The 19,300-nt window shown below is 43.5% G+C and overlaps 1 protein-coding gene across 2 annotated transcripts in view; it reads left to right on the top strand.

The window, feature by feature from the left end:
- Positions 1 to 3,592: 3,592 nt before the first annotated feature.
- UBE2G2 (ubiquitin conjugating enzyme E2 G2) overlaps positions 3,593 to 19,300 on the top strand; it is a 48,181-nt gene continuing 32,473 nt past the window's right edge. Inside the window, exon 1 of one of the 2 annotated variants that reach the window (XM_049875025.1) lies at positions 3,593 to 4,232. In XM_049875025.1, coding sequence (XP_049730982.1) covers positions 4,190 to 4,232 — 43 coding nt within the window. In that variant the 5' untranslated portion in view covers positions 3,593 to 4,189. The remainder of the gene's footprint in view (positions 4,233 to 19,300) is intronic. The other variant, XM_049875026.1, reaches the window with a different exon arrangement.

Here is a 19,300-nt window from a genome sequence, read left to right as displayed (position 1 = left end):
GAAATAATGGATCTGTTAGGACTGGTATTTTTAAAAACATTGAATTCCATAAACCTAATTTACAGAATTAGGAAACCCTGGTGGCATAGTGATTAAGAGGTACGACTGCTAACCGAAAGGTGGGCAGTTCAAATCCACCAGGTGCTCCTTGGAAACTCTATGGGGCAGTTCTACTCTGTCCCGTAGGGTCGCTATGAGTCGGAGATCGACTCGAGGGCAATGGCTAACGGCTAACTTGCAGCATCTATGGTGGATTCAGACTGCCGACCCTTTGGTTAGCAGCCATAGCACTTAACTGCTGTGCCACCAGGGTTTCTGTTTTGGTTTGGTTTATGGGTTAAATTGGTGTTTCAGGAAGATGGGCCCTATTTATCCTGTTATCTGTAGCCTAGGGTCCCAGCTGAGACTTTCCCAGTTTTAGCACTGAAACTCCCACATCCTGGAACCCTCTCAGTCCAGGCAAACTGGAACAGTGGGTCGCCTGAGCTGTGCTGCACAGGTGAAGCAGCACATTGAGAAGTGCAATATTAAAGTGCAATATTAAAGCTGTACCATGTAACACGGGTTCAGCCGCGAGGTCCTTTTTATCCTTCAGAAATTTAGTTGCCGAGAATATCAAAGTCATAATTTTGTTCTGAACTTGCTGCCTCCCCAGTGTGTGCTGCTTAGGAAAGTCAGTAACTATCACATGCCTGCTACTCAGAACACTTGGACAACCAGTACCAACTTATCTGGGTTTAGAGTTGCCAGATACAGCAATAAATAAATACATACATACTTGCCGTAGCCATCTAGTACTGCTATAACAGAAATACCACAAGTGGATGGCTTTAACTAACAAATTGATTCTCTCACAGTCTAGGAGGCTAGAAGTCCGAAATCGGGGTGCCAGCTTCCAGGGAAGGTTTTCTCTCTCTCAGTTCTGGGGGAAGGTCCCTGCCATCAATCCTGCCCTGGTCTAGGAGCATCTCAGCACGGGGACTTCAGGTCCAAGTGACACACCCCACTCCTGGCTCTGCTTTCTTGGTGGTAGGAGGTCTCTTTGCTCGATTCTGTCTTTTATATCTCAAAAGGTATAAAAGATACCTCAAGATACAATCTAATCCTATAGATTGGGTCCCACCTCATTAACATAAATGCCTCTAATCCTGCCTCATTAACATAGAGGTAGGATTTACAACACATAGGAGAATCACATCAGACCACAAAATGATGGATAACCACACAATTCTGGGAATCATGGCCTAGCCAAGTTGATACACATTTTTGGGGTACACAATTCAATCCATAACGATACCAAAAAACCAAACTTGTTGCTGTTGAGTCGCTTCTGACTCATATAAACCCTGTAGGACACAGCAGAACTGTCCCATAGGGTTTCCAAGGTTGTAATCTTTATGGAAGCAGAGTGCCACATCTTTATCCTATGGAGCAGTGGTGAGTTTGAACCACCAACCTTTTGGTTGGCAGCCGAGTGCTTTAACCACCACGCCACCGAGATTCCTTAAATAGAAATATACATCCCAGTTAAATTTGAATTTCGGATAAAGAACAAGTAGCTGGAGCGTGAGGAGATGTGCTCAGGACAGTGGAACAAGAGAAGCCTGGTTCCCTGAAGATACTCGAGCCAGCCTTACGCATCTACCCGGGAGAAATAGTTCATCCGGTTTAACCCAATGCCAACAAGTCGATTCTGACTCACGGCGACCCTGTAGGACAGAGGAGAACTGCCCCGCAGGGTTTCCAAGGAGCAGCTGGTGAATTCAAACTGCCGACCTCTTGGTTAGCAGCCGTAGCTCTTAACCACCGCACCACCAGGGTTCCTCATCTTGTTTAATCACCTCCTATTTTGGGTTTCTGCCACGGGAATGTGAAGTGAATCCTGACATAAACTGTAAAACCCATTTCCTACGATTGTTACCGAAGGACAGACACAGTGCTCCGCGGTGCGTTGGGAAGTGAGGTCTGGAAGGGATTGACTCAGAAAGCATCCAGGATGTGCTGGGCCGCTGTTCTGAGCGTCGTCCTGACGTTTGCGATGATGGTTTTCATCGCCTGCACTTCCTTTAACTGCAAAAGCTGAATTGTTCTCCTTGAGAAGACATGGGAAGGCCACCCCCTTGTGACCAATGGAGTGGGTCTGCCGACTGCTTTGGGGCTTGGCTGGGGTTTGTGATCACAGAGGAGTGGGCTGCTGTCTGGGATGGGGGGAGGAAACTTTGTAACCTTTTGTCCAAATCCATTACTCTTTGAAACAGTCTAAAAGTATCTTAACTACCACATAATTTTTCTGAATCACAGGTGGTCCTTTGAAAATCAGGGCTGGACTGAAATTTGGTGACACTCCTACCCTAAAACATGCAAACTTAATGAATCGTGTTTGCACTGTTAAATTTCATTCATTCAACAAATACTTATTGAGAGCACACCATGTCCAGGTACGGAGGCAAAATCCCTACCCTCCTGTTTAGAAGAAACAGGTAAGTTATATAGTGCGCTAATAAATCATATAGAATGGACAAGTGTGGGGGAGAAAAAAGTGAGGTGGGGGTAAAGGCCAGTGGGCAAGTGGTGGGTAGGGCTGCAGTTTTAGGTAGGGGACAGGCAGGCCACACCAATTTGGTTAACATTTGAACAGACTTGAAAGAGATGGGGGTGGGGAGGGGGGGACACAAGGGCTACTAAGAGATGGGTGCTCCCCAAAGATGGAGAAGCCAGCACTGAGACACTAGTCATGAGAGTGGCTGGGGGGGTGGCCAGGGTGCTGGGGTCTGCAGGTGAGGCAGAGGCAGAACATCATAGCCACTGTAGGGACACGAGTGTTTACTTAGGAACATGGGAGCAGCCGGGTGTCAATATGACTTGACATCTTTTAAATGGGTCATGTCTGCTATGTTGAAAACAAAGAGGGAAGGGCAAATTAAGAGGCGACTGCAACAATCCAGGCAGGAAGTGAGGGCTGTTTATACAAAAGGCACATACTGAGCACAGCCACCAGGTACTAAGTGTGCTCATTTTCCTTGAAGTCATTAAGGATGCGGGTTCCGAGAAGCATAAATACATCACCCAATCCCTGCAGGTCAACCGGGAGTAGAACCCAGACGATAGAAAAAGGTCTCACTGGTTACAGGGATAAACCTTGCACCATTGTGGGAGAAGGTGGAGAAGCAGAGGCCATGTGGGATTTGGAGGAAGGTGAAGTCACTCATCAGCCCTCCTGTGGCACCGGGAAGTGGGCACAACTCCAGCCCGTTGGACCCAGAAGGGACCTGTGGGGAAATCTGGGAGGCTGCTGCCTCTGCTTTGGGTGGTGACCCCAGGTCAGTGTTGGTCAGCAGAGCTGGCAGGCAGGAAGAATGGGGGCCACTGCCCACCCGGCATGAGGGTGGCTGCTCTGCTCCCCGTTGTTTTCCCACAGCTTCTTCTCTGATCCAGAGCTTTGGGAATCAGAGTTCCAGCCTGGCCACCTCGAATGAAGAATAAAACCACCACGATCACCGACCTTCTTCTACTCCCTAAAAACCTAAGGCCTGCTTGAGGAGTTTTGTTCCGAACGCGCACCAAATGTCTCCTTCCTGAACAGTTTAAGCCTCAGTTGGGCCTGAAGAATTAAAACCCCTAATAAAGAGAAAGTCATCTCCGTGAACTGGACCAACACGCTAGCGGTAATTTTGACTCCAGCACTGCTCCAAGGCCGGCTGAACTCGGGGCCAGAGCCGAGCCCTCGCCGCCGGCCCCCAGGCCTCAGCCGGAACACCTGCGCTCTCACTAAGGCTGTCGTTGACGTTATCCGTCTAAACCGGTCATTTCTGCGCACAGCCGGAATAAAACAACACGGTAATGACAAACACCGGGGCGCCCACGGATCCAGGACTCGGTCCTGCAGAAACCGGAAACTGCGGTATCACGCTGGGATCAGCCCAGCGGTCGGGACGTCATCGATCCCAAAAGGGCCCCGTCCGCTCCGCTCCCCGCCACCCACACCGGGCCGCTCGGTCCGAGGAGCGCGGCCGGAACTTTCCTCCAGACCGAGCCCCGGGGTCCGGGGGCGCTTGGGCACTCGGTTGGCTCAGCGACCCGGAAGAGCTTCTCTGGTCGCGACGGCAACCCGGAAGCAGCCGCCGGCATCGGGGCGGGAGGGACGGGCCCTTATGAGGCGAGGGCGCAGGGAGCTGCTGTTGCCCGGACGATGGCGGGGACGGCGCTCAAGAGGCTGATGGCCGAGTACAAACGTGAGTTCGGGGCCCCGCGCCGGCCTTTCTCGGGGGCTGCCCGACGCTCGAGCCCCTGCCGCGGGCCTGCCCCACCCCGGACGCCGTCCGGGCCGCCCCTCGCCTTTACTCCTTCGGGATAGCCGGTTGGCCGCAGGCCTCGAGGCGGGACGCGTCCGGCTGTGCCCGCCTCGCCTCGCAGTATTGCGTCCCGGCGACAGTCGGGCGGATCCCCTTCCAGCGCTGCTGGGTCCAGGGGTGTGGGCCGAGGTTGCGGCTTCAAATCAGGGTGCCAGCGGACCACCCAGGCCTGATGGGACGGTGCCCTGAGGATGCAGAGGACCCGAGAAGGTTCCAGATGACCCCTGTGCTAGCTGTGTAGGTGTTTCAGTTAGTTCCCATGTGGGAGCCCCGGACTCCCCAAACCACTGAGTCATGCTTGTTTGTTCGCGTGTTAGAAGCAAATGTGATTTGGTTTGGTACACTGTGACTGTCATAAAACGGTCTGGGATGTGGGTACTCTCTTGTGCCTACTAGCTACCCTACTTCTTAGTGTATAAACAAAGAGAAATACTTAAATAAATACATTAGTACTGTGGTGGTGTTAGTTTAGAATGCTTAAATACCCCCCCCCGCCCCTTTTAGTAATTTAGAGGCCCCTTAACTGCAGACTAAGGAGCCCTGGTGGTGCAGTGGTTCAGCGCTCGGCTGCTAACCAAAGAGACAGGTGGCAGTCTGCTTCTGTAACGACTTACAGCCTTAGAAACCCTGTAGAGGTCGCTAGGAATTGGAATCCGCTCGGTGGCAATGTTTTTTTTTTTTTTTTTTAAGTTGCAGATTTACAAATGTGCAAGAAGTTGGGGAGGAAAGCCTGAATTGCCTACTGAAAAGTTTTTTAAAAAAGTGTTATTTTCCTGCTAAAAGGAAAAAGCTCGTTGTGATGAGTTGTAGTTGAAAGATCAGATTTTATATTTCTCTCTAATAAGAGATCAGGGATTTTGAATAGTGTCACCTGTTACTCTTCCTAGGTAGTGTTCAGAAAACCTAGTTAAGGCTTTCTTAGGCAGTAAATAAAGTGTTTCCAGTATTTTGGGGAAAGTAAATGGAGAAATGAGAAGCCTAAACCCTGTTGCTGTAGAGTCAATTCCAACTCATAGCGACCCTGTGAGAAGCCTAGGAATACCCTATTGTACCTTTTTAAAGTGAAATGCTCTCTTGGAATAAAACTCAGAGGCCTGCTGCCATGAGAAGTTATGGAATGCCATTGTGATTGAAGGTGCCAGAAACCTTTGAATTGACTGATAGGAGACAAGGTGGTAGCGTGGTTAAGAGTGTGGCCCCTGCAGCCGCAGACCTGGGTTGAGACCCTCCCTCTGGCCTCGGGCAAATCCCTTAACTTCTCTACAACTTCCTCATCTGTGAAGATCAAAGTTGATATTGCAGGTGAAGGGCTTAGCAAGATCCCGGATTCATAGCTCTCAGTAACGTTAGTTGTTACTGTTGTTATAATTAGATGGAGGATAATTTTGGAAGAAAGTTGAAAATAAACTGAAATAAGAATAATAAAAATAATTGGTGAATACACATGCTTGTGTGCTGCACAGGGAGAGTTGATGTTTGGCAGGAGCAAACCAAACTTGTCAAATGCAGGCTCCTTAAAGTCAGTGTTTCAATAAGGTCCACTACTTACCTTGTGTTCATTACGGTAGGAACATGTATTTCTGCATTTAAAGCAGACTTTTAGGGGACTGTGGAGGAGATGGTTCACTCTGGACAGAGGATGGTGGTGGGAGGCTACTGTCTCTACCTTGTCATGGGAAACCAAGCTGGGGGATCAGACAGGTATGAACTCATCACCTACCATTTACTGACTACAAGCATTGTGGTCTGTGTTTCTGTATTTGTTTTAGTCTGTTTAGCCCTATTTCTAGGCTGTGAGCAGATATCACTTCCTTATTCATTTTGCTTTGCGGGGGGAGTAGGCCAGTCTTCTTGCTTCAGTCCAGCCTTTGCGGTGTTGAACTTGTATTTCCTAAGAATATTTACATTAGCAAAGCTTTTTTTCTTTCTTTTTACTGTACTTACGGAAGGCTTATCCATTATTTCAACCACATTGTTAATTAGTTTGCAGGAATAGAACCTGAATAGCAGTTGACTTCAAATGCTACGTTGCAGAGTGTCTTGTATTTGTGTGTTTTTATATGTTCATATATGGAATTTTGGGGTATGTGTTGTAGGCAGAACTCTGAAGATCTAAGGATACTCTGGTTATTCAATCAGACAATAATCTAGGTGTTGCAGAGGTAGTTAAGGTTAGTAAATATCTGACCTTAATTATGATAGAGAAACTAGCCTGAATTGCCCAGATGGGCCCAATAATTAGAACCCTAAAGAGCAGCAGAGGAACGCAGGAGGTAAGACACAGAAGAGGAGTCAGAGTCAAGGGGAGGAGGACTTCACCCCCCTCGTGGCTAGCTTTGAAGGTGGAGGAAAGGGGCCAAGAAATGCAAGTGGCCTTTAGAAGCTGAGAATGACCCCTGGCCAACCGCCAGCAAAGAAACAGGAACCTCAGTCCTACAACCTCATGGGACGGCGTCCTGCCAACAACCTGGATGAGCTCGGAGCGCAGCCCTGCCCTCACAGTGGTGGTGTGAAACTCTCAGCAGCTATGCCGTGGCCAGACTCCTGATCCCCAGGAAATGAGATAATAAATGGGTGGTTTTTTTTTTTTTTTTTAAGCTGTGTTTTAAGTGGAAGTTTACAATTGAAGTCAGTTTGTCATACAAAAACTTACACACATTGTTATATTACCCTACTTGCTCTCCCTCCAATATAAAAACATATTTCTCCTCTCCACCCTGCATTTCCCATGTCCATTCAGCCAGCTCCTGTCCTCCTCTGCCTTCTCATCTCGTGTCCAGACATGAGCTGCCCACGTAGTCTCATGTGTCTACTTGAGCTAAGAAGCACACTCCTCACCTGTATCATTTTGTCTTATACGCCATTCTAATGTTTGTCTGAAGAGTTGGCTTCAGAAATGGTTTTAGTTTTGGGCTAACAGAAAGTCTGGGGGCCATGACCTCTGGGGTCCCTCCAGTCTCAGTCAGATTTTGAGGTCTGCATTCCAGTTTTCTCCTGTTCCATCAGGGACTCTCTGTTGTGTTCCTGGCAGGGCAGTCATTGGTGGTAGCCAGGCACCATCTAGGTTTTCTGGTCTCAGGCTGATGGAATCTCTGGTTTATGTGACCCTGTCTGTCTCTTGGGCTCATATGTTTTCCTTGTGTCTTTGGTGTTCTTCATTCTCCTTTGCTCCAGGTGGGTTGAGACCAATTGATGGCCGCTTGCTAGCTTTTAAGACCCCAGATGCCACTCACCAAAGTGGGATGCAGAATGTTTTCTTAATATACTTTGTTAAGCCTGTTGACCTAGATGTCCCCTGAAACCATGGTCCCCAGACCCCCACTGGTGCTACTCTGTCCCTTGAAGTTTTTGGTTGTATTTGGGAAACTTCTTAGCTTTTGGTTTGATCCAGTTGTGCTAACTTAGCCTGTATTGTGTGTCGTCCTTCCCTTTACCTAAAACAATTCTTCTCTATTTTAGTGAATACCCTTCTCCCTCCCTCCCCACCCTTGTGTAACCATCAAAGAATGTTTTCTTCTGTGTTTAAACCTTTTCTTGAGTTCTTATTATAGTGGTATCATACAATATTTGTCTTTTTGTGACTGACTAATTTCGCTCAGCAGAATGCCTTCCAGATTCCTCCATTTTGTGAGATGTTTCACAGATTCATCGCTGTTCTTTATCGCTGTGTAGTATTCAGTTATATGAATACCATAATTTGTTTATCCATTGGTCCATTGATGAGCACCTTTGTTGTTTCCATTTTTTGCTATTGTAAACACTGCTGCAGTGAACATGGGTGTACATATATCTGTTCCTATAAAGGCTCCTGTTTCTCTAGGATATGTTCCAAGGGGTGGGATTGCTGGATCCTGTGGTAGTTCTGTTTCTAGCTTTTTAAGGAAGTGCCAAATAGATTTCCAAAGTGGTTGTACCATTTTACATTCTCATCAGCAGCGTATAAGTGTTCCAGTCTCTCCACAACCTCTCCAGCATTTATTATTTTGTGTGGTTTGGATCAGTGCTAGCCTTGTTGTGTTGAGATGGTATCTCATTGTAGTTTTGATTTACATTTATCTAATGGCTAATGATCGTGAGCATTTCCTCATGTATCTGTTAGCCGCCTGAATGTTTTATTTGGGGAAGTGCCTGTTCATATCCTTTGCCCATTTTTTAATTGGGCTGTCTTTTTGTTGTTGAGGTTTTGCAGTATTTTGTAGATTTTAGAGAGTAGACACTGACAGGATTTGTTGTAGCCAAAAAATTTTTCCCAGTCTATAGGTTTCTTTTTTACTCATTTGGTGAAGTTTTTGGATAAGCATAAGTTTTATTTTTAGGAGCTCCTAGTTATCTAGCTTCTCTTCTGGTGTTTATGTATTTTTACTGTTTTGTATGCTGTTTATGCCATGTATTAGGGCTCCTAGCGTTGTCCCTATTTTTTCTTCCATGGTCTTTATTGTTTTAGGTTTTATATTTAGGTCTTTGGTCCATTTTGAGTTCATTTTTGTCCATGGTGTGAGGTATGGTCTTGTTTCTTTTTTTTTGCTGATGGATATCCGGTTATGCTAGCACCACTTGTTAAAGAGACTGTCTTTTCCCCATTTAATGGACTTTGGACCTTTGCCAAATATCAGCTGCCCATAAGTGGATGAATTTATGCCTGGATTCTCAATTCTGTTCCATTGGTCTATGTAGCTGTTGTTCTACCAGTACCAGGCTATTTTGACTATTGTGGCAGTATAATAGGTTCTAAGATCAGATAGTGTGAGGCCGCCCACTTTGTTCTTCTTTTTCAGTAATGCTTTTCTTGTCCGAGGTCCCTTTCTCTTGCCGTATGAAGTTGGTGATTTGTTTCTCCATCTCAATTGAAAAATACCATTGGAATTTGGATCGGGATTGCATTGTATCTGTAGATTGCTTTGGGTGGAATAGATGTTTTCACAATGTTGAGTCTTCGTATCTATGAGCAAGGTATGTTTTTCTGCTTATTTAAGTCCCTTTTGGTTTCTTGCAGTAGTGTCTTGTAATTTTCTTTGTATAGATCTGTTACATCTCTGGTTAGATTTATTCCCAAGTATTTTATCTTCTTGGGGCCTATTGTAAATGGTATTGATTTGGTGATTTCCTTTTTGAAGTTCTCTTTGTTGGTGTGGAGGAATCCAACTGATTTTGTATATTTATCTTGTGTCCTGAAACTTTGCCGAACTCTTCTATTAGTTCCAGTAGTTTTCTTGTGGATTCTCTGGGGTTTTCTGTGTATAAGATTATTATATCATCTGCCAGTAGGGATACTTTTACTTCATCCTTACAAATTTGGATACGCTTCATTTCTTTTTCTTGTCGTATTGCTCCGGCTAGCACCTCAAGCACAGTGTTGAGTAAGAGTGGTGTTAAAGAGCGTCCTTGTTTGGTTCCTGTTCTCAAGGGAAACGTTTTCAGACTCTCTCCATTTAGGATGATGTTGTCTTTGTATAAATGCCCTTTACTATGTCGAGGAATTTCCCTTCTATTCCTGTTTTGCTGGGAGTTTTCATCATGAATGGGTGTTGGACTTTGCCAGCTGCCTTTTCTGGATCAATTGATTGGATCATGTGGTTCTTGTCTTTTATTTATGTGGTGGATTACATTGATTATTTTCTGACGTCGAACCATCCCTGCATACCTGATATGAATCCCACTTAGTCATGATAAATTATTTTTTTGATATGTTATTGAATTCTGTTGGCTTGGATTTTGTTCAGGATTTTTGTGTTTTAAGTTTATGAGGGATATTGGTCTGTAATTTTCTTTTTTTGTGGTGTCTTTACCTGCTTTTGGTACAGTGTTATGCTGGCTTCATACAGTGAGTTTGGGGGTATTCCATCCTTTTCTATGGTCTGAAATACCTTGAATAGTAGTGGTGTTAACCCTTCTTTGAAAGTTAGGTAGAATTTTCCAGTGAAGCCCTCAGGGCCAGGGCTTTTTTTTTTGGTTGGGAGTTTTAAAATTACCTTTTCCGTCTCTTCTTTTGTTATAGGTTTATTTAGTTGTTCTATCTCTGTTTGTGTTAGTTTAGGTAGATAGTGTATTTCTAGAAATTTGTCCATTTCCTCTAGGTTTTCGAATTTGTTACAGTTTTTCATCGTATTCTATTATGGTTCTTTTAATTTTAGTTGTGTCTGGTGTGTTATCTCCCATGTCATTTCTTACTTGGGCTATTTCCTTCCTCTCCTGTTTTTGTTAGTTTGGCCAGTGGTTTATCGATTTTATTGATCTTTTCAAAGAACCAGCTTTTAGTCTTAGGTCTTCTGATTGTTTTTTTATTCTCTTTCATTGAATTCTGCTCTTATTTTTATTATTTGCTTTCTTCTGGTGCTGAGGGCTTGTTTTGCTACTTTCTATTTGTTTGAGTTGTAGGGTTAATGTTTTGATTTTGGACCTTTCTTCTTTTTGGTTGTGTGCGTATATTGCTATAAATTGACCTTTGAGAACTGCTTTTGCTGTGTCCCAAAGGTCCTGGTAGGATGTGTTTTCAGTCTCATTTGAGTCTGTGAATTTCTTCATTCTGTGTTTGATTCCTTCTTTAATTCAGTAGTTTTCGAGCAAGGTGTTGTTCAGTTTTCATGTGTTTGATTTTTTTTTTTTCCTTGCTTTTTCTGCTATTGGTTTCTACTTTTATGGCTTTATGGTCAGAAAAGATGCTTTGCAGTATTTCGATGTTTTGGATTCTGTTACGGCTTGTTTTATGGTGTAATATGTGGTCTATTCTGGAGAATGTTCCATGTGTGTTGGAAAAGAAAGTATACTTGGCTGCTGTTGGGTGGAGTGTTCTGTATATGTCTGTGAGGTCAAGTTGTTTGATTGTGGCATTTAGGTTTTCTGTGTTCTTATTGAGCTTTCTGGATGTTCTGTTCTTCACTGAAAGTGGCGTGTCGAAGTCTCCTACTGTTATTGTGGAGCTGTCTATCTCTCTTTTCAACACTGTTAGAGCTTTTATGTATTTTGGAACCCTGTCATTGTGTGTATAAATATTTATTATGGTAATGCCTTCCTGGTGTATTGACCCTTTAATCGTTATATAGTGTCCTTCCTTATCCTTTGCGGTGGGTTTAACTTTAATGTCTATTTTGTCAGAAATGAATATTTCCACTCCTGGTCTTTTCTGATAGCTGTTTGCTTGATTTTTTTTTTCTCCATCCTCTGAGGTTTAGTTTTTTTGTGTCATTAAGTCTAAGGTGTGTCTTCTGTAGGCAGCATATAGATGGATCGTGTTTTTTTATCCATTCTGCCACTCTCTGTATCTTTATTGGTGCATTTAGTCCATTTACATTCAGCGTCATTATTGATGGGTATGAGTTTACTGCTATCATTTTGATGTGTTTTTTTGTGTGTGTTGTTGACAGTTTCTTTTTTCCACTTAATTTTCTGTGTTGAGTCATTTTTATATATTTTGTTTTCTTCTTTTTCGTTGTTGTTGATTTTGTATTTGCTGAGCCTTTATGTTTTCCTTGTTGATGTGAAGGATTGTTTGTTTCCTTTGTGGTTACCTTAGTATTTACCCCAATTTTTCTAAGTTTATACCAGTCTTTTATTTCTTTATGTTGCCTTAGCTTTCTCTCAATATGAAAGATCTACGATTACATTTTTTAGTCCCTCTATTTTTGTTTTAATGTTGTTGTCTTTTATATAATGAGGTCTCTGTTTTCCTGTTTTGAGTATTTTAGCTTTGATTCATTTTTGTGATTTCCCTATCTGGGTTGGTATCTGGTTGCTCTGTCCTGTGTTCTAGTTTTGGGTTGTTATCTGATGTTATTGACTTTCTAACCAGAAGGCTACCTTTAGTATTTCTTGTAATTTTAGTTTGGCTTTTGCAAATTTCCTAAACTTCTGTTTGTCTAGAAACGTCCTAATTTTGCCATCATATTTGAGAGACAGTTACACTGGATCTATAATTCTTGGTTGGCAATTTTTTTTCCTTCAAGGCTTTGTATATGTCATCCCATTGCCTTCTTGCCTGCATGGTTTCTGCTAAGTAGTCCAAGCTTAGTCTTATTGACTTGCCTTTGCAGGTGACTTTTCATTTATCTGTAGCCACTCTTAAAATTTTCTCTTTATCTTTGATTTTGGCAAGTTTGACTATGTTTTGGTGACTTTCTTTTGGGATCTGCCTTGTGTAGGATTCGATGATCATCTTGGACAGATATCTTCTCATCTTTCACGATATCAGGGAAGTTTTCTGCCAACAAATCATCAACAATTCTCTCTGTATTTTCTGTTATCCCCCCTTGTTCTGGTGCTCCGATCGTAGCTTATTCCTCTTGATAGAGTCCCATGTAATTCTTAGGGTATCTTAATTTTTTAAGTCCTTTTATCTGATTTTCCCTCAAATATGTTGGTGCCATGTGCTTTATCTTCAGTCTCACTAATTCTGACTTCCATCGCCTCAATTCTGCTCTTATGACTTTCTGTTGAGTTTTCTAATTCTGAAATTTTGTTGTTGATCTTCTGAATTTCTGTTTGCTGTCTGTCTTTGGATTCTTACAGCCTATTAAATTTGTCATCATGCTCTTGTCTGATCTGCTTAAGTTCCTCTAATGCATTGTCGGTGTGCTGCTTAGCTTGTTCTCTGTTGTGCCTGACCTCCTTCCTGATCTCTGGAAGAGCCCTGTATTTTAATCTTTTGTATTCTACCTCTGGTAATTCCAGGAAATTCTCTTCATCTGGAAGATTTCTTTATTTGTTTTGGGAGCTTGCTGAAGCCATCATGATCTGCCTCTTTATGTGCTTTGATATTGACTGTTGTCTCCAAGCCATCAATAAGTTATTTTTTTTATGTTTGCTTACTATATCCTAACTTCTTGTTCAGTTTTGATATACCCAAATAGGCTGCTTGAGTGTGCTAGTTTGATTATTGGTGCCTATCAAGTTTTAATGTCCTGTTACCAGGTGGTTAGAGCTGTTACTAGGTATATGAGTACCGGAGTCTGTTTCCTTTTCTTGTATGGATTCAACTCAGGAGTCCAGGTAGTTGGTGGTGTAGGCTCTCACCTACAGTCTTAGATGAGCAGGGGTGATTGGTGTAGGCACAGGTATCTGGCTGCAGTAGGAGGTCAGGTGCTGATCAAGCCAGGTGGCTGACAACTGCCCCTGAGTGTCTGTGAGGAAAGTGTGTCCCTGTTCCCTACAGCACATAGCCGGGTGGGTTTTGCAGCTGGAGTATGGGCACCGAATGCCGTTGGCTTTAAGAACTGGGACGTACCACTCGTTCTTGGACCTCTGTTGTAGGTGGCGTGGGTGGAGCCACCAGTACTCAGGTCCCTGATGTGGGTAGGTGAGGACCCTGCTTAATAGGCAGAGCAGTGTCAGACATCACAAACCTGCCTTTCCACTTTATAGCTGAAACAGTTAAGTTAGGCTTCAGGTATATACCCTGTTGTATTGTGTAAATGTGGGCTTATGCTGTTGAAATGGGCGCATACAGGCCCGTGCCGGGGTGAAAGGCATTCAAAGTCCATGGACTGCTTATGCCAGTGCTTAGGCAAAGGAGCTCTTTCTGCCCTGACTTCCCAGTTTAGGGAGCTGGCAGGTTATTTTTCCCATTTGTTATTTTGTTCTTTTTCCATGGCCAGGAGGATGGCTCAGGGCTCACGACAGGTCTTACTTCCGGTCCAGAGAAAGCGGCTATCACTGAAACCGGTTCAGGACCTGGTGCAGAGCGGGGAGGGGTCAGGTGAATGGGGGAGTGATGTTTTTTGATCTGCGTGGTAGATTAGATGCATGTACTTATCTTCTGATTGAGCGCCACTTTTCACTCATTCTGGAGGTGTGAGTGGGCTCTCCGCTATTTGGTCTCTCCCGACGTGGAAAATGTGTGCCAAATGCCACAGCTTCCTTCATCACGCTCACGCCAGTGGATCTGGCCTCTGGTGCTCTGGTTCTCACTGGGTCAGGTCTGGCAACTCTTCGCTGCTTCTGAACCATCTCTCCTTCTCCCTTCTGCTCAGTCCTATTCCTTAACTTTGCCTTTAATGTTCAGGGCTCCTAGATTGTCATATGTAATTGATTCACTTGTTTTTTCAGGTCTTTGTTCTAAGAGGGACCACAGGAAGCTTCTGACTACTCTGCCATCCTGGCTCTGCCTCTAATCCTTCCATTTAAAAAAAGCACAGGAGATTGGTGTGTATATTTATGCCCTTTCCTTCCTGGTTTTAAAGACTAGGGCATGTTATACACAATTTTCTCCACCTTGCTTTTTTCACGTAATATATCCGAGAGATCAGTTCTGTGCTAGTATATAGGGATAGTCATCCTTCCATTTTACAGCTGCACTGTATTCCATTGGTAACAACCCAAGCAGCCTGTTGCTGTTGGCTCGATTCTGACTCATAGCGACTCTATAGGACAGAGTAGAACTGCCCCATAGTGTTTCCAAGAAGTGCCTGGTGGATTTGAACTGCAGCCGTAGCTCTTAATCAGCATGCCACCAGGGCTTCCATTTCATTGGTAGATATATCATAATTTGACTGGTCTGCTATTGATAGATACTTGGGTTGTTTGCAGTTTTTGATATGACAGAGTCCTGAAACAAATAGCCTAATACTTACATTGTTTCTTATTTTATTTATTTATTGATTTTGTTATTGTACTTTAGGTGGAGGTTTACAGGACAAACTAGCTTCTCATTAAACAGTACACATACTGTTTTGCGACATTGGTTAACAACCCCACGACATGTCAGCACTCTCTCTTCTAGACCTTGGGTTCCCTATTACCAGCTTTCCTGTCCCCTCCTGCTTTCTAGTCCTTGCCTCTGGGCTGGTGTGCCCCTTTAGTCTCGTTGCGTTTTATGGGCCTGTCTAATCTTTGTCTGAAGGGTGAACCTGAGGAGTGACTTCAGTACTGAGCTAAAAGGGGGTCCGGGAGGCCATACTCTCAGGTTTTCTGCAATCTCTGTCAAATCGGTAAGTCTGGTCTTTTTTTGTTTTGTTTTGTGAGTTATAATTTTGTTCTACATTTTTCTCCAACTCTGTCTGGGACCCACTCTTGTAATCCCTGTTAGAGCTGTCTGGTTTTGCTGACTCAGTCTGGTGGAGGCTTGTAGTACTTGTGGGCCATCAGTCTCTTTTCTTATTTTTACCGTTGTATCTGTGGGTTAGATTCCTAGAATTGGGATTGTTAGGTCAAAAGTTAAATGTATATTTCATTTTGTATAGCAGCTGTTACTATTTCTTCTTCCTAATCAAATTTGCATTATTTATTTTTCTCTAGCTTTTTTTTTTTTTAATATCAAAAGCATATGTCACTGGTGATCGTATCTTCCTGGAAAAAGTGTGAATGGAATCCTTAGGGCTGTCAAGTAGGAGGGCTTGTGGAAAGGATTTTGGGATGCAGGCAGGCCTGGGCTGGAATCCTGGCACCTCCCTTGGGAGCTGTGTGACTAGTTGTCACTTTTCTCTCTGAGCTTTTGCTTCCCTCTCTGTGGAATGAGGCTGTAACCTATGGGATAGTGCCGAGTCCAGATCTGCCAGGGTCTTTGACGCTGGCGTCATTTAATGTTGTGATGATGGTGGGGGAGAATGGACTGGGCCATTCTGGCATGGGGTGGTTTCCAGCTTTGTTTGGGTAGCAGCTATTATTTTTAAGCTACCATTTTAAATAAATTTTTAGCAAATTAATATTATCAAGGAATTAGTGGGAACGAATGACCTTTGCAATTTTCTCTGATATTTTTAAGATTTTGTTTCTATTTTTGAAGTTGTCTTTTATCAGTAAACATAAAACTGTGCACGTGTATGTCTTGGAAACAAACAAACAAAAAAAGAGTATGAATATAGTCTGGAAACATTCCCTCCACTCTGTGGAACGAATGACCTTTGCAATTTTCTCTGATATTTTTAAGATTTTGTTTCTATTTTTGAAGTTGTCTTTTATCAGTAAACATAAAACTGTGCACGTGTATGTCTTGGAAACAAACAAACAAAAAAAGAGTATGAATATAGTCTGGAAACATTCCCTCCACTCTGTAGTGCTCCTTTGCTGTAATTCTTTACTGAACAGTAGATGCCGCTGTTGTAACAATGATGCCAGGAAGGCTACCTAACTAATACCTGGTGGTTCTCTGAGGCAGCACAGCCTTTATCTTTAGAAGAGCAGGTCTGGAGCTGCAGTTTTTAGACCACCTTTTCCCTCTCCCTAAATGGAGGGTGTCATATAGGGACACCCATATAGGGGAGTTCCAAGGGGGAACTCCACACTAAGAATGGAGCCAGATTTTTGGTATGAGCCCTTCCTTGTGGTGGTCCCATGAAAACCACGGGTATAACTCTTTGTGTGTTTTGCTCTTAGGCACCCTACTTCATTTCCCATGAACAGTGTATTTCTCCCTTCATCCTTCTGCCCCTCTACCCCGTGTCCTTTAAGCAGTTTGCAATCCATTTGCTTTAATCTTCTTTTTTTCTCTTGTAATAAGGTGGCTCTGCTTTAGGCACAAACATGGACTAGATTTCAGATGATTGGGTGAGTTGGGTTCTGCGATTATTTCTCCCAGTTTGCTGTATGTAGAGGTGCAAGGGGGACTGAGGCAGTCGGGGCCTGCCCTGCCAAATCTGGGGGTATCAGACTTCCTGCCACTTGACCTCATTAGCACCTGATTACTCCCTCCTTGAAATATTTAATACACTTGGCTTTTGGGACTGGACAGTCTTATTTGCCCTACTTCACTGGACTCTTCTTAATGTTTTGTTTTGTTTTTTTCCACTGGTAAATGTTAATATGTCCTTGATTATGGCACTTGGCTTGTAGCTTTACTCATTCCCTAGATCAGGGTTTCTCACCTCGGCATTTTGAGTGAGACAGTTTTTCTTTGTGTAGAACTCATTTATGTTAAGCACTCCCGGTCCCATCCTACTGAATCACAGTAGTATTTCTTCATCGTTGGAAAAACTAGCGTGCAGCACCATGGATCTCCAAATGCCCCCTCTGGAGCCACCGCCCTAGAGGATCTTGTCGAGTCCCAGGGGTTACATATGTTTATAACTCCCAAATTTATATCCCCAACTTCAGTCCCTTTTCTCAGCTTTGGACTCATTTCTCCAGTGGCCTGCCCATCGTCTCTGCTTGTCTGTTTACTAGACATCTCACCTCTGTTGTTTGTTGTTAGGTGCCACTGAGTTGGTTCTGACGCATAGTGACCCCATGTACAACAGAACAAAACACTTCCCAGCCCTGTGCTAGCCTCACAATCGTTGCTTAATGCTTGAGCCCATTGTTGCCGCCACTGTATCAATCCATGTCATTGAGGCTCTTCCACTTTTTCACTGACCCTCTTCTTTACCAAGCATGATGTCCTTCTCCAGGGATTAATCCCTCCTGATAACATGTCCAAAGTATGTGAGACTTAGTCTTGCCATCCTTGCTTCTAAGAAACATTCTGGCCGTACTTCTTCCAAGACAGATTTGTTCATTCTTTTGGCAGTCCATGGTATATTCAATATTCTTTGTCAACACCATAATTCAAAGGTATCAGTTCTTCTTCGGTTTTCCTTACTCATTGCCCAGCTTTTGCATGCATATGAGGGGATTGAAAACACCATGGCTTGGGTCAGGCACACTTTAGTCTTCAAGATGACATCTTTGCTTTTTAACACTTTAAAGAGGTCTTTCACAGCAGATTTGCCCAATGCAGTGTGTCTCTTGATTTCTTGACTGCTGCTTCCATGGGTGTTGATTGTGGATCCAAGTAAAATGACATCCTTGACAACTTCAGTCTTTTCTTCGTTTATCATGATGTTGCTTATTGGTCCAGTGATGAGGATTTTTATTTTCTTTATGTTGAAGTGTAATTTATACTGAAGGCTGTGGTCTTTAATCTTCATTAGTAAGTGCTTCAAGTCCTCTTCACTTTCAGCAAGCAAGGTTGTGTCATCTGTATAACGCAGGTTGATAATGAGTCTTCCTCCAATCCAGATGCCCTGTTCTTTTTCATATAGCTCAGCTTCTTGAATTATTTGCTCAGCATACAGATCGAAGAGATATGGTGAAAGGATACAACCCTGACGCACACTTTTCCTGACTCTAAACGACACAGTATCCTCTTGTTCTTTTTGAACAACTGCCTCTTGATCTATGTAAAGGTTCCTCACGAGCACAATTAAATGTTCTGGAGTTCCTGTTCCTCACAATGTTATCCATAGTTTGTTATGATCCACAGAGTCGAATGCCTTTGCATAGTGAATAAAACACAGGTAAACATCTTTCTGGTATTCTCTGCTTTCAGCCAGGATGCATCTGACATCAGCATCGATATCCCTTGTTCCACATCCTCTTCTGAATCTGACTTGAATTTCTGGCAGCTCTCCGTCGATGTACTGCTGCAACTGCTTTTGAATGATCTTCAGCAAAATTTTACTTGTGTGTGATACTAATGATGCTCTTCGATAATTTCTGCATTTGGTGGATCACCTTTCTTTGGAATAGGCATAAACATGGATCTCTTCGGGCTGGTTGGCCAGGTAGCCATCTTCCAGATTTCTTGGCATAGATGAGTGAGGACTTTCAGCACTGCATCCGTTTGTTGAAACATCTCGGTTGGTATTCCATCCGTTGCTGGAGGCTGGGTTTTTTACCAGTGCCTTCAGTGTGGGTTAGACCTCTTCCTTCAGGACCTTCAGTCCTTGATCATATGCTGCCTCCTTTAATGGTTGGACTTTGACCAGTTCTTTTTGGTGTAGTGCCTGTGTATTCCTTCCACCTTCTTTTGATGCTTCCTGTGTCGTTTAATGTTTTCCCTGTAGAACCCTTCAGTATTGCAACTTGAGGCTTGAATTTTTTCTTCAGTTCTTTCAGCTTGAGAAATGCTGAGCCTGTTCTTCCCTTTTGGTTTTCTAACTCCTGATCTTTGCATATGTCATTATATTACTTTGTTTTCTCGAGCGGACATTTGAAATCTTCTGTTCATCTCTTTTACTTCACCAGTTCTACCGTTTGCTTTT

This window comes from Elephas maximus, chromosome 2, assembly GCF_024166365.1.
Source record: "Elephas maximus indicus isolate mEleMax1 chromosome 2, mEleMax1 primary haplotype, whole genome shotgun sequence".
Taxonomy (NCBI): domain Eukaryota; kingdom Metazoa; phylum Chordata; class Mammalia; order Proboscidea; family Elephantidae; genus Elephas; species Elephas maximus.
Note: the sequence above shows the minus strand (reverse complement) of the source record. Positions and strands in the feature narration are given on the sequence as shown.